This window comes from Portunus trituberculatus, chromosome 4, assembly GCF_017591435.1.
Source record: "Portunus trituberculatus isolate SZX2019 chromosome 4, ASM1759143v1, whole genome shotgun sequence".
NCBI classification, from domain to species: Eukaryota; Metazoa; Arthropoda; class Malacostraca; order Decapoda; family Portunidae; genus Portunus; species Portunus trituberculatus.
This window is the reverse complement of record NC_059258.1, coordinates 3,855,071-3,870,070: the sequence shown is the minus strand read 5'-3', so window position 1 is coordinate 3,870,070 and position 15,000 is coordinate 3,855,071. Positions and strand designations below refer to the sequence as shown.

At 37.9% G+C, this 15,000-nt stretch overlaps 2 protein-coding genes across 2 annotated transcripts in view; one reads left to right on the top strand and one right to left on the bottom strand.

Annotated features, from left to right (window-relative positions):
• LOC123511621 (TRPL translocation defect protein 14-like) overlaps positions 1-9,766 on the bottom strand; it is a 36,443-nt gene extending 26,677 nt beyond the window's left edge. The window contains exons 1-2 of the mRNA XM_045267653.1: positions 9,573-9,766; positions 1,840-1,907 (exon numbers count right to left, since the gene is read on the bottom strand). Of these exons, the coding sequence (XP_045123588.1) occupies positions 1,840-1,907; positions 9,573-9,648 (144 nt within the window). The 5' untranslated portion in view covers positions 9,649-9,766. The remainder of the gene's footprint in view (positions 1-1,839; positions 1,908-9,572) is intronic.
• LOC123511555 (structural maintenance of chromosomes protein 1A-like) overlaps positions 1-15,000 on the top strand; it is a 35,307-nt gene that overhangs the window by 8,597 nt on the left and 11,710 nt on the right. The window contains 2 exon segments of the mRNA XM_045267563.1: positions 12,106-12,309; positions 14,743-14,963. Coding sequence (XP_045123498.1) covers positions 12,198-12,309; positions 14,743-14,963 — 333 coding nt within the window. The 5' untranslated portion in view covers positions 12,106-12,197.

The window sequence follows — 15,000 nt, the reverse complement described above, 5'->3', positions numbered from 1 at the left end:
ATAGAGAACAATAATAACAATGAGCTTAGCGGTAAGAAGAGAAGATAAAGAAATAATAACAACAATAAATATGTCACAATTATCCTTGGCAGAACGAAAAAAAGGAAGAAAGATAAGGCAAGATAAAAGTGGAACAAGGAAACTACAAAAATACAAAAACGAAAGGAATTTGAAACCAGAGAGAGAGAGAGAGAGAGAGAGAGAGAGAGAGAGAGTGAAAAGGTGAGGGATGAGAGGTGAAGATCGCACTCTCTCTCTCTCTCAAGGTTGAATTAAGAAGTACAGAATCGTCAGAAATTATTGCATGACTGACTGACTGACTGACTGACTGACTAGGCTGTAATAAATCAGTTAGGAAAGGTGCCTCCACTACTACTACTACTACTACTACTTCCTATTATTGGTGTTACTATTATCTCGTTTGTGAATGTAGCAGCAGCAGTAGTAGTAGTAGTAGTAGTAGTAGTAGTAGTAGTAGTAATGGTGGTGGTGGTACGGCCATGTGGAGGTTGAAAACACGTGGCATTGTGAGATAGCATTACGCCCTCCCCCCCTTTCTTACGTGTTCTCTCTCTCTCTCTCTCTCTCTCTCTCTCTCTCTCTCTCTCTCTCTCTCTCTCTCTCTCAGGCTTATCAGTGACTTATCTCAAAGACGTACCTTTCTCTCTCTCTCTCTCTCTCTCTCTCTCTCTCTGCTGAGTGTGTACGTAACTCAGCATGTATACCTACACACACAGGATATGTATCAGCGCGCACGCACACACACACACACACACACGCCCGGTAGCTCAGTGGTTAGAGCACTGGCTTCACAAGCCAGAGGACCGGGGTTCGATTCCCCGGCCGGGTGGAGATATTTGTGTGTGTCTCCTTTGACGTGTAGGTGGTGTTCAGTGTTCACCTAGCAGTGAGTAGGTACGGGATGTAAATCGAGGAGTTGTGACCTTGTTGTCCCGGTGTGTGGTGTGTGCCTGGTCTCAGGCCTAGCCCAAGATCGGAAACAATGAACTCTGAGCTCGTTCCGTAGGGTAACGTCTGGCTGTCTCGTCAGAGACTGCACCAGATCATACAGTGAAACACACACACACACACACGGTCAAAATTATCAAGAACCCAATTTAATCTCTCTCTCTCTCTCTCTCTCTCTCTCAACGCCACGCGGGTGCAAGGAGTATAAATAAATATAATAGGTTGTTTCGTAACAGCCTCAGTGGTACCCTAGGCGTCGGGGGGGGGAATGGGTGTGCGTCTCTCTCTCTCTCTCTCTCTCTCTCTCTCTCTCTCTCTAAGGATAGTATTAGCAGTGGCTTCCTTCTCTCTCTCTCTCTCTCTCTCTCTCTCTCTCTCTCTCTCTCTCTCTCTAACCGGTTATTTCTCGCTATTCCGGGTAAAGATTACAGCGAGGAAGAAAGACTCATTCACTTTCACACAAACACTTGAAATGAGAGAGAGAGAGAGAGAGAGAGAGAGAGAGAGAGAGAGAGAGAGAGAGAGAGTAAAAAAGATATACTGAACAAAACTAGTAAATGATAAAAAGAAAAATACAAATAAAGAGAGAGAGAGAGAGAGAGAGAGAGAGAGAGAGAGAGAGAGAGAGAGAGAGAGAGAGAAAATCAATATTGAACAAGATCACGTGAATGGGACAAATAAAACTAGCTTACTTCTTTAAATAGTAGTAGTAGTAGTAGTAGTAGTAGTAGTAGTAGTAGTAGTGACCTATATTGAGAAAAAAAAAAAAAAAAAAAAAAGAAAGAAACATGGATGGCTTCTCTCTCTCTCTCTCTCTCTCTCTCTCTCTCTCTCTCTCTCTCTCTCTCTCTCTCTCTCTCTCTCTCTTACCTTCCACCCCATGTTCTCAAAAAAAGTACATAATCTCGACTGCCCAGTTGTCTTGCCGCCGCAGGGACCTGGAATAATAGTAGTAGTAGTAGTAGTAGTAGTAGTAGTAGTAGTAGTAGTAGTTGTTGTTAGTTGTGGTGGTGATGGTGGTGGTATTGTTATCGTTATATTATCTATGTTTGTGTAGTGGTAGTAGTAGTAGTAATAGTAGTAGTAGTAGTAGTAGTTGTTATCATTATTATCATCTCTGTGTGGTGGTATTGGTGGTGGTGGTGGCGGTGGTGGTGGTAGTAGTAGTAGTAGTAGTAGTAGTAGTAGTAGTAGTAGTAGTAGTGTGTTTCTCATTGTCTTTATTATTTTGACCGTTTCTCCTTCCCTCCTCTTCTCCTTATCCCCTTCATCATGAGAGAGAGAGAGAGAGAGAGAGAGAGAGAGAGAGAGAGAGAGAGAGAAGCAATTTATTAAGCGATCTTCAGTCAATAAACGTACGTGTGTGTGTGTGTGTTGAAGGACAGAAAGAAGCGCGCGCGCACACACGTACACGTACACACACACACACACACACACACACACACACACACACACACACACACCACCACGCGGTTTCATGGGAAATTATAGGTTAGAGAGAGAGAGAGAGAGAGAGAGAGAGTTGCATGCATTTAGTAGTACTGTACCACGTGGTCTCTCTCTCTCTCTCTCTCTCTCTCTCTCTCTGCGTAAGAAGGTAATGACGTCAAAGGAAGACAAGTCGCAATAATAAGAAAAATAAGAAAATAATAATTACCTTAAATTTTACCTAATGGCGTAATATAATTAAAAATCAATAATAATAATAATAATAATAATAATAATAATAATAACATTCAAATCTAAACTAAAAAAGAAAAAAAAATAGAAAGCATCGTACACAGAATCATCGTACCCTCTACAAATAGTTATCGTACTGGCTTATAATAGTGATAGTTTTCGTGCTCCTTAATATTGAGTTATCGTACTCTCTAAATGTACCCGTTAAATTATGAAGGTTATCGTACCTGTTTAATTTTGAAGGTTATCGTACACTCTTAATATTGAATGCTATCGTACTCTCTAAATGTAACCGTCAAATTATGAAAGTTATCGTACCCTCTAAATGTACCCGTTAAATTGTGAAGGTTATCGTACCCGTTTAATATTGAAAGTTATCGTACTCCCGTAAATATTGGTAGTTATCGTACATGCCTCATGGTGCCTGACAAGCCTAACAATGGAGTGTGGGGGGGGAGGGTGACCACGTAGTAAATAAAGGTTACATAACAATAAGGCGGCGTCCAGGGTTACATTACGGTCCTCTTAAGGTTTCTGGGTCATAGGACACACACACACACACACACACACGTTTACGTAACATAATAAAAGGTAATAAGGTTGTGATTAGTTGTAATAGTAGTAATAGGAGGAGGAGGAGGAGGAGGAGGAGAAAAAAACAAGAAGGAAGAAGAAGAAGAAGAAGAAGAAGAAGAGGAGGAGGAGGAGGAGGAGGAGGAGGAGGAGGAGGAGGAGGAGGAATGCAAGACGAAGATTATTCCGTCCACCTCTGTAATGCAAGAGTTGACCACTACTCTCAATAAATAAAATAAATAAATAAATAAATAAACATATGAAGGATTGAATAAGCAAATTTTTGTTATATTCTGTTTAAAAGTTGAATAAATTTGATGAATGACTGATTATTAGAAACGAAAATATGACTCTCTCTCTCTCTCTCTCTCTCTCTCTCTCTCGCAGACACATCAATGATTACTTCGTCAATCTAATTAGGAGGCCATATTGGAACCACCCCCTTTCCTACCCTTCCTCCTATCTCCCCTCTAACCTATTCCTTCCCCTTCCTCTTCCCCCTCCCCCTCCCCTCCCCAGGGACAAGAATAGAAGATGCCCAATGAACACGCATCTCTGCCATTAAAGCTCCGGTGATTGGGTCAGGCAATGTGCTACTCGCTCTCTCATTGGCTGGCTGTCTCGGGATCCTGTCACCTGATTGGTTGATGGATTAGCGATGGGTGAGGTTCGGTAGTGGATCTTTGTAAATTTGCTTTGAGTTTTTAATCTTTATTTTATTTATTTTTATTTTTGTTTTGTTAGTGATAGGAAATATTTGGTAGTGTATCTTTTCAAATTTGTGTTTTTTTTTTCTTTGGGTGTTTGTTTATTAGTGATAGGAAAGGTTGGGTAGTGCATCTTTACAATTTTCTTTCTCTTTTTGTATATTTTATGTTTTATTAGTGATAGGAAAAGTTCTGTAGCTCATCTTTGTAAATTTGTCTTTTTTCCTCTATTTTTATTTTGTTTTATTGGTGATAGGAAAGGTTGAGTTAGTACACCTTTTAAAATTTACGTTCCGTTTTTGTTTTCGTGTTACTGGTGATAGGAAAGGATAAAATTTACGTTCCGTCTTTGTTTTCGTTACTAGTGATAGGAAAGGATAAAATTTACGTTCCGTCTTTGTTTTCGTGTTACTGGATAAAATTTACGTTCCGTCTTTGTTTTCGTGTTACTGGTGATAGGAAAGGTTGAGTCAGTACACCTTTTAAAATTTACGTTCCGTTTTTTTTTTTTTGTGTAATATATTTCTTTTTGTTTTTATTTAATTTGTTTCATTTAATTAGCGATAAGAAATATTGGGTGATGCATCTTTAAAAATTTGTCTTTCCTCTTTTTTTATTTATTTTATTTATTTATTTTCTTTTTCCTTTTTTGGGGAGATTAATTTCGTTTTCTTTCCTTTTTTCCTTTTTATATTTTCTTAATTTTTTTATATATTTTTTTTTTACGTTTCTTTCTTATTATATTCAATTAGTTTTCTTTATTAATTATTTTTGTTTTGGTGGTGGTGGTAGTAGTAGTAGTAGTAGTAGTAGTAGTAGTAGTAGTAGTAGTAGTAGCGCAGTAGTAGTAGTAGATGTTTTTAATTCTTTCTACAATACTTTTACCCGCTTCCTCGTGTGTGTGTGTGTGTGTGTGTGTGTGTGTGTGTGTGTGTGTGTGTGTGTGTGTGTGTGTGTGTGTGTGTGTGTGTGTGTGTGTGTGTGTGTGTGTGTGCTCTTGTTTGAAGGAAGCTTAAGCAAGTGGCGGCGAAAATACTCTCTCTCTCTCTCTCTCTCTCTCTCTCTCTCTCTCTCTCTCTCTCTCTCTTGTACACATGACTTTGGCACATGACTGAGTTTCTTGGCACACACACAGAGAGAGAGAGAGAGAGAGAGAGAGAGAGAGAGAGAGAGAGAGAGAGAGTCCTAATAAGTGTTGCCTCTGAGAACTATTTCACAATGTTTATAATTTGTATCTCTCTCTCTCTCTCTCTCTCTCTCTCTCTCTCTCTCTCTCTCGGGCTGAAGATAGCCAGTATTTCACACACACACACACACACACACACACACACACACACACACACACACACACACACACACACACACACCTTCCTTCTCGACCAATCAGCGACTGTTCTGTAACCACGTGTCAGCCAATCACGTTAATCCTCACGTGGAGATAAACAGTATGCTTCCTCATGACTCTCTCTCTCTCTCTCTCTCTCTCTCTCTCTCTCTCTCTCTCTCTCTCTCTCGTCTATTCTTACACATCTCTCGGGTTGGATGGCGTACGTGTTTCTCTCTCTCTCTCTCTCTCTCTCTCTCTCTCTCTCTCTCTCTCTCTCTCTCTCTCTCTCCTCTCTCTCTCTCTCTCTCTGCGCATCAAAATAAACAAGAGTAAAAATCAATAAATAATAAAAAATAAGCAAAAATAATAAATAAACAAATAAACGAAAAATAAATATTAAAATGAAGAAAAAAAACAAACTTGATTAATTCATACAATTAATTCTATTCATTATTTTTCATTGTGCTTGTTTGTTTTTCACTGATGTAAGTATTTTTCATTATTACTCATCTTCTCTATTCATTCATTCATTATTATTCTATTTATTCATTCTTCTATTAATTTATTCATTCATTCATTCTTCTGTTAACTTATTCATTCATTCCTTCTTCTATTCATTCATTCATTCTTCTGTTAACTTATTCCTTCTTCTATTCTTCTGTTCATTCCTTCTTCTCTTCATTCATTCATTCTTCTTTTCATTCATTCATTCTTGTATTCATTTTTGCATTCTCTAAATCACTATTAATTTTCTATTCATCATCCGTTCATTTCAATATGTTTCACTTTCTATTCATTCGCTTTTAATCTTATTTTATTCATTATTGTTCATCCTTCTTCACAATCTCTAACTTTTACTCGTTTATTCATTATTATTCAGCATTTTCTTTTTTCATCCGTTCATTTCAATATGTTTCATTCACTATCATTCATTCGCTTTAGGGTTATTTTTATTAATTATTCATCTTCCTTCACAATCTTTCACTTTCCACTTTTTTTTTTTTTCGTTTCTATTCATTGTTATTCATTCTTTCATTCACTTCATTCTATTCTCATTCTTACTCGGTATTATACATTCTCCTTTCCCCTTTTTTTTCCTTTCTTTTCCCTCTTCTTTCATTCCTTTCATTATTATTCACTCTTCTATTCAATCTTTCATTCTACCGTTCATTTCCTTTCACTCTACCTTCATTCTTCTCATTATTTCATCTTTCTTCCTATTCCTTCTCTTCGCTCAAATTTTCTTTTCATTTTTATTCATCTTTCTCCCCATTCCTTCACTCTACACTCCATTTTTATTCACCAGTACTCATTCCTCCTCCTCCTCCTCCTCCATTCACTTTCTTCATCCTTTCATCCTTTCTTTCCTCGGCATAGCATGAATTATTGAGTTGAACAAGGACATTCTGAAGAGAGAGGTGGTTGCGTCACTCTCTCTCTCTCTCTCTCTCTCTCTCATCGTCATATCTCGTTGGGTTAGGTCAGTTTAAATTAGATTACGTCATCTTTAGTTTAGTTTGGGATTACATTGGACTTGGTTGGGTTAAGAGTGTTTTTAAGGTTCTAGTGACATTAACAAGATTTCTACATTTTTAACAGCAGAAATACTCATAAGAACGCGGGTAATCCTTTGTGTTAGTGAAGTTTTGTGAGTTTTTAGTATTTTTAAGGTTCTAGTGAAAGATTAACACAATTTCTACATTTTTAACAGCAGAAACAGTCTAAAAAAAACCCGGTGATCTTATATTGTAGTGAAGTTATGCGTGTTTTTGCGGTTATTGTTTTTTAAGTGGTTTTTTAAGTTTCTAGTGACAGGTTAACACGATTTCTATATAATTAACAGCAGAAACACTTAAGAAACCGGATAATCCTTTGTTATAGTGAAATTACGCGTGTTTTAGTGTTTTTAAGGTTCTAGTGAGAGGTTAACAAGATTTCTATGTTATTAACTTCTAGTGACAGATTAACGATTTCCACATTATTAACAGGAGACACACTTTTTAAAACCTAGCTAATCCTTTGTTGCCAAGAAAAATTTAAGTTGTGTGTGTTTTAATGGTTCTAGTGAGAGATTAACAAGATTTCCACATTATCAACAGGAGAAACACTCTTGGTAACCTGGCTTATCATCTATGGCCTGAAAAAATTTGTCGTGGTCAAGTTAAGCGCATTTTTAAGTGTTTATATGGTTCTAGTGGCAGATTACCAACATTTCTACATTATTAATAGGAAAACACTCTTGAAAACCCTACTTTTCATCTCTGTGGCTTTAACAAACAGTGGTGATGACGTTTCTGTGTATCAAGGGTGTTTTTATGGTTCTAGTGGCAGATTACCAACATTTCTACATTATTAATAGAAAAACACTCTTGAAAACCTGGCTAATCATTTTGTGGCCTTCGAAAACAGTCGTGGTGAAGTTTGTTTGTTTTTAAAGAGTTTTTTTATGGTTATAGTGACAGATTTACACAATTTATTCATTAATCATCGCTGTGGCCCTTTAAAAACAATTGTGGTGAAGTTCTAAAGTGTTTCTATGGTTCTAGTGAGAGATTAACACGATTTCTACATTATTAACAGGATAAACACTCTTGAAAGGCTAGGCTAATGATCTCTGTGGCCTTTGTAAACAGTCGTAGCGAGAGAGCAGTGCGTTTTAGAAGACTGAGTGTGTTTCAAGGATTAATTTATTCAGGGTGTGTTTTCAGACTGCATACTGATCCATTAGTTTGTACCTCGTGTCTTTTATTTTGTTTGTTTCGTTTATACTGTTGAATTCTTCTTAAACTATCAAGAAAACGCTTAAAAACTATAAATTTTCATTAGATTCCGTTGATTTATCGCTAGAACCATGGAAACACTTGAAAATCACATTAATTTCCACTAGAACCTGTCAAACCATCACTAGAACCATTAAAACTCTTGAAAACCACGATAACTTCCACTAGAACCTGTCAAACCATCACTAGAGCAATTAAAACTCTTGAAAACCACGATAACTCCCACTAAAACCTGTCAAACCATCACTAGGACCATTAAAAGACTGGAAAATCCCAATAACTTCCACTAGAACCCGTTAAACCATTTCTAGAACCATAGAAACACTTGAAAACCACAATAACTTCAACTAGAACCTGTCAAACCATCACTAGAACCACTAAAACACTGGAAAATCCTACTAACTTCCACTAGAACAAGTTAAACTATCACTAGAACCATTAAATCACTGGAAAATCCCGATAACCTCCACTAGAACCTGTCAAACTAGAGAACCATTAAAAAAACGCCCTTGAAAACGACAAATAACTTCCACTAGAGCCCGTTAGGAGACGCGAAAACGTTTATTAACACGCATTAGTCACCTTACTATATATAAATAAATAAATAAACCAATCAATCAATCAATCAATCAATAAATAAAATAAATACAATTAAATAAACAATGAAATTTACTTATATAGAGAATTACTACTTTCACATACTACGTCTCTCTCTCTCTCTCTCTCTCTCTCTCTCTCTCTCTCTCTCAGACAAATCTACGACATTAAAAACGTGTTCTCCTTCCTCCCTCAGCGAAACACACACACACGCACACACACACACACACACACACACACACACACACACACACACACACACACACACACACACACACACACACTTATTGGGTTACTTCCCTTTCCTGACACAAAAATAGTTCAAGAAACGTAGCAAGAGCAGAAAAATAAGGTCTTTTCACAATGCTCGGACACACAGACATACATACAGACAGACAGACACAGACAAGGAAACAGACAAACAAACGTAATATTTAGAGGGAAAACAGATAGACAGGATAAAAAAAAAAAACACACAAACATTATCTTAGTTACAAGAATGAGACAGACAGACAGATAGATAGATAGACAGGCAGACAGATAAAGAGGCAGCAATGAGAGACAGATAAACAGACAGACAGACAGGGAAACACACAGAAAACGTAACATTTTAGAGGGGGAAACAGACAGACATATAGACAGGCTGGAAACATCTACTCAACCTCGCTTTAGACGAGAGAGAGAGAGAGAGAGAGAGAGAGAGAGAGAGAGAGAGAGAGAGAGAGAAAGTCTTCGCTACGGAAAACACACACACACACACACACAGATGGGCAGACAGACAGACAGATAATCAGACAGACACACACTGGTATTTCCCTCGCTCTCCATCATATCACACACAAACACGCACACACGCACGCACACTAACGGGGAGAGAGCCAGACAGACTACACACACACACACACACACACCTTGTTTCCCGTGGCAATCATCGCTTACCTCCAGTCAACACCACTTTGTAGACCCTTTTGGTGGTGGCGGCGGTGTTGTGGCCGTTCATGGTGGAGTGTGCCATGGTGTAGGTGGTGTGGGTGGTGTGGTGGGTCTCACAACACTAGGGACATGGTAGGAGGGCGAGGAGAGGGCTGGACCACCCTTCTCGAGGCTGGCTTCTCTCTGCGCGCTCATCACAGCCTCTACCGCCTCGCCTGCCACCAACACCATCTGGCGGGAATCCCATAAACCACCTGCCTAAACTTATTCTGGTTTTCTCAAGGGAATTATAACGTCGCATTGTTTTTTTTTAATTTTTTGTTGTTGTTTTTACTTTGTTTTGTTCATATATACTTTTGGTGATTTAGTTTTTATTTAGTGTTTTTTTTTTTCGCTTGTCTCCCCCCACCTGCCTAAAATTATTCTGGTTTTCTCGTTGAATTATAACGTTGCAATGTCTTTTGTTTTTACTTGGTTTTATTCATATATGTTTTTGGTGATTTTTTTTTTTTTTTTTTTTTTTTTTTTTTGTCTCCCACGTGCCTAAATAAGAAGATTCAGGTTTTCTTAAGGGGATTATAACGTTGCAGTATAGAATTAAAAAAAAAAAATTTTTACTAAGTTTTATTCATATGTCTTTGTTGGTTTATTTTCAGTTTGGTGTGTCATTATTTTTTTCTTATCCTCCTACGTGCCTAAAATTATTTTACCGTAGCATTTTTTTTTTTTTTTTACTTGGTTATATAAAATTTTATTTTTCTTCATTTATTTATTTATTTATTTTTTTTTTTTTTTGTCTTCACACCTGCCTAAAATTATTCAGGTTTTATTGCGAAAAATATAAATAAATAAATAAAATAAAAAAAAATAATAAAAAAGACAAGGAAATAGATAAAGAAAATTAAATAAATGAATAGGTAAATGAAATAAGAATAATAATGTAATTCCACTGGAGCGTATCAAGTCATCGATATAACCAACGTAACACACTTGAAAGAAAAAAAATAAATAATAGTAATAATAATTTCCAATACTTGTCAAACTAACCCCAAAAGCCTCCATTATAGTCTGTCAAACGTAGTGGAATCTTGAAAACCACACTAACCACATTAACACAACACGCTGATAGAAGACACGGAGAAACAGACTAACCTAACCTAACCTGTACATAAATCATAATAAGACCATACACACTGCTATAGCAATAAACAAGATGGAAATAAGCCATGTTTGTATCAGTCCTTGGTTTAAATAGACATTCCCCAGCATTGTGCCATGATAAGAAGGGAAATGAGAGTTTTTGCCTTTAATAAACCTCTGTGTTACTTCGGTCTCTCTTTATACATTCAGACACTTTATTCTCTCACCAAGACTGTTTTCCAAGGCCACGGGGGTGATTAGCAGGGCCCTCACACAAGTGTTCCTCCTATTATTAGTGTATAAATCTTGTTAACCCCCTTCTGTACCATGGCGCGTTTTCATATTTATTCAACGTAGTATATTTTGTGGGTTTATACTCCTTCAGAAACTTATATAAGGGTTGAAATACTGAAGATTAGTGGTCATTGATCTTCTGACCTCCATAGACCCTTCCAGATGTAGGTAAAATGGTCTAATGACACCCAAAATTCATGGTTAAAATGTATCCCAATACTGAAGAGGTTAATGTGTCACCAGATCTGTAGAAATATCCATAAAATCACGTGTCACTTCACCACAGAGATTATTAGCGATTATTTCTCCTGTTAATAATGTGAATCTTGTTAAACTCACCAGAATCATAAAAAAAAAAAAACTGCATAACTTCAACTAGAGCCTTTTGTAAGTAGGAAACGTGTGCCATGGTAGTGTTTTAGAATATGGGTCTCTATGTGTTCATTATTATTTCATTATTATTCCTCTTTGTTTATGTTGAATTCGGCGTCATTTCAGTGTTGAGGAAGGCCGAAAAATGATTTTTTTTTTTTTTTTGTTATTGTGATTTAAATAAGATATGTTCAGTGTTTAAGTTCTCATTTTATCTTTTACTTTAATATTTTTTTGTTTAAATTGTTTTTTTTTTATTCTATTAAGGATGTAATAGTATTTATGTACCGTTTCAATTATTTTTCCTAGTTAAGTCTGTCCTGGTTCTGTAATTGTTCTTATCTATGCTGGAAATATAACGTGTAAGGCTCTCAGATCTCCATATTATGTTTTGATTTGATATTGTAGTTTATTTAGTTAGTTGTTGGGTACCGAGAAGGATGCAATATCTTTTGTTTGTAGTTAACATTTACCATGACGTTTGTGTACAGTTTGAATGTGGCGCCACATGAGCTCCACCATTTATTATATTACGTACACCTGAAATAGACTATGTACGATATTCATACCTTAATTTTACACTTTAGTTTGATGATATAGTTCATTTGAGTGAGTTTGCAGGCAGTGGTGAGAGTTTAATGGCATTTGTTTACTATTAGAGTGTTGTGGAGCCATCGAGCAGGCGGCGGCCATCCTTGTTTATGTTTACCAAATTGGCGCCATTTTACCACAGAGAGAGGCGGCGGAGTATCCTGCTGTGGTGATGGTGGCGTTGTGACCTACCCTTGACCTGCACAGCCTGCCCGCGCCCCCCACAGGGTCAAGATGAAGGCCATTTTGAAGTACATTGAGGTGGAGAACTTCAAGTCTTACCGGGGCATGTATCATGTGGGCCCCCTCAAGCCATTCACGGCTGTCATCGGCCCCAACGGCTCAGGTACACCGCCCTCACTAATGCTGCTGCTGCTGCTGCTGGCTGTTGTATTTATTGCTGATTTGAGTTACCTGATCTTATTTTACCTATCGTAGTGCGGTATAAGGTTTTATTTTCCACTTAACGACCTAATGTAGTGTTCCTCACCTAACCTGACCTTACTTCAGCCTTTTCTAGTGTAATATGTTTTTTTTTTTTTTTTTTATCACGTAACGACTTAACGTATCGGTGTTCTTATCCTCACCTAATCTAACCGGATGTATTTTGGTGGTGGTGGTGGGTGTTGTGTTTATTGTTGATTTGAGTGAACTGACCTTACTTCATCCTTTTTAAGTTTTTTCTCTCTCTCTCTCTCTCTCTCTCTCTCTCTCTCTCTACTTAACGACTTGTGTGTTACTTTTCCTCACCTAACCTAATGTATTTTGGTGGTGATGGTGGTGGTGGGTGTTGTATTTATAGCAGATTTGAGTGACCTGACCTTACTTTACCTATTGTGGTGCAGTATAAGTATTTTTTTCACCTAACGGCTTAATGTGTCAGTTCCCCTCACTTAACCTAATGTCAGGTAGGTAGTTAGGTTGTGTTTGATGGCGATGTGTGTAAGTTGTGGAGTAGATTTGAGTGACCTGACCTTACTTTACCTATTGTGGTGGATATGATATTTTTTTCCCAGCTAACGACCTAATGTGTCAGTGTTCTCAACCTAACCTAACCTAATGTAATGTGTCAGGTATAGTGTGTTGGCTGCGTCTGGTGGTGTTGTGGGTGTAGGTTTTGGAGTAGATGTGTGTGACCTTGCTTTACCTTTTGTAGTATGATGTCAGGTTTCCCCCTTACATAATGTGTCAGTTCTTTTCCTAACCTAATGTATCAGGCACAGTACAAAGGCCGCTTCTGGTGGTGTTGTGGGTGTAGCTTTTGGAGTAGATGTGAGTGATCTAACCTTACTTTACCTTCACTACAGCCTATCTACTCTAAAATGGCTCATGGATTTAAAACGGTAAATTTGCAGTCAACCAATAATCCCTATCTTATGTGTCTTTTTCCCTATGTCTAACAAGCTCGGGGACCTCCTGGGAAAGCGGGATTTTAGGGTGGGAAAACCTAACCTAACCTAAATTCTGTCCTGAAGTTGTTATTAATTTCCGATAGGGTAAAATGGGGTTAGAAATGCTCGTTGAAGTGTGATCTAGTTCATGAGAATGTGTATAGTGACGTTTGGTGTATTGGTTCAAACTACAATAATTCCGCTGCGTCTGGTAGTGTTTGTGGTGTTGTGTGTAGGTGTTGTGCGTGAATGACCTGACACAACTTTATCTATTGTGTCTTTCTCACCTAACCTAATGTGTCAATTTTCCGGCGCTACCATAGTATAGACATCCCATCACCTACCGCAATTATTTCCACAATTCGCCATGCTACTGTTCCCCTAAGCAGGCAAGTCAGATTTCATGGATGTCATCTCTTTCATGGTGGGGAGATGATGTCCAGCCATTATCACCATCATTTTCACCATAAATAGTTTCAACCATCACAGTTTTCACCCACTACTACTATTTCAACACCAACAACAATATTTCACCATCATTGCAAATCACCACAAACACCACTGCTAACCATATTTTTTTCACCTTCATAATTATTCACCTCAATCATCACCAACATCAATATTTCACCACCATAACTCCTCATCACCACAATTATGCACCACAATCACCACCACCATCACAATATTTCACCACAATCATCATCAAAAACAATATTTCAAGTCCATAAGTTTTCATACTCACCATTATTCACCACAATGCAGGTAACTCTTGATTTACGTGTGTTTAATTTACGCATTTTTGTTAATATGCGACCAAAAAAATATAATTAAATTTGTGCGATTGGTTTGCTCATACACAATTTTGACCGCATCCCGCATCCTTCGTGTTATCTATTGTTTCTTATGAGAATTACAAGTTTGTTTTATGTGAATTTTGAAATACACAATGCTTCTTTTAACGCATCTATTGTGTAAATCGAGAGTTAGGTTCACCACCACTAACAATTTCACACCCACAATATTAATGACCCTTCACAACCACAATTATTCACCACCACCACCACAACCACCATCACTAATGATATTTCACCACTACAATCACCATCACAACTCTTCATCCCCACCACCACCACAACCACCACTACTAACAATTTCACACCCACAATATTTCACCACCACTAACAACCATCACCACCGCAATACACCACCACAATCACCATCACTAACAATATTTCACCATCACAATCACACCCTTAAATATTTCACCACCACAATTATTCACCACAGTACACCATCAAAATCACCACCACCACAAACAGTATTTCACCACCAACAACAACAACAACAACAACAACAACAACAACAACAACATCCTTCTCCCCTCACAGGCAAGTCAAATTTCATGGACGCCATATCGTTCGTGATGGGAGAGAAGACGTCCAGTTTACGAGTGAAGCGACTGAGTGACCTGATCCACGGCGCCTCCATCGGCCAGCCCATCTCCCGCTCCGCCCACGTCACCGCTGTCTTTGAGATGGAGGACGGCCGGGAGAAACGGTTCACTCGCATGGTCCAGGGCTCCTCCTCAGACCACAAGATCAATGGAGAGGTGCGGTGGTGTATGGGGTGTAGTGGTGGTGTTTGTG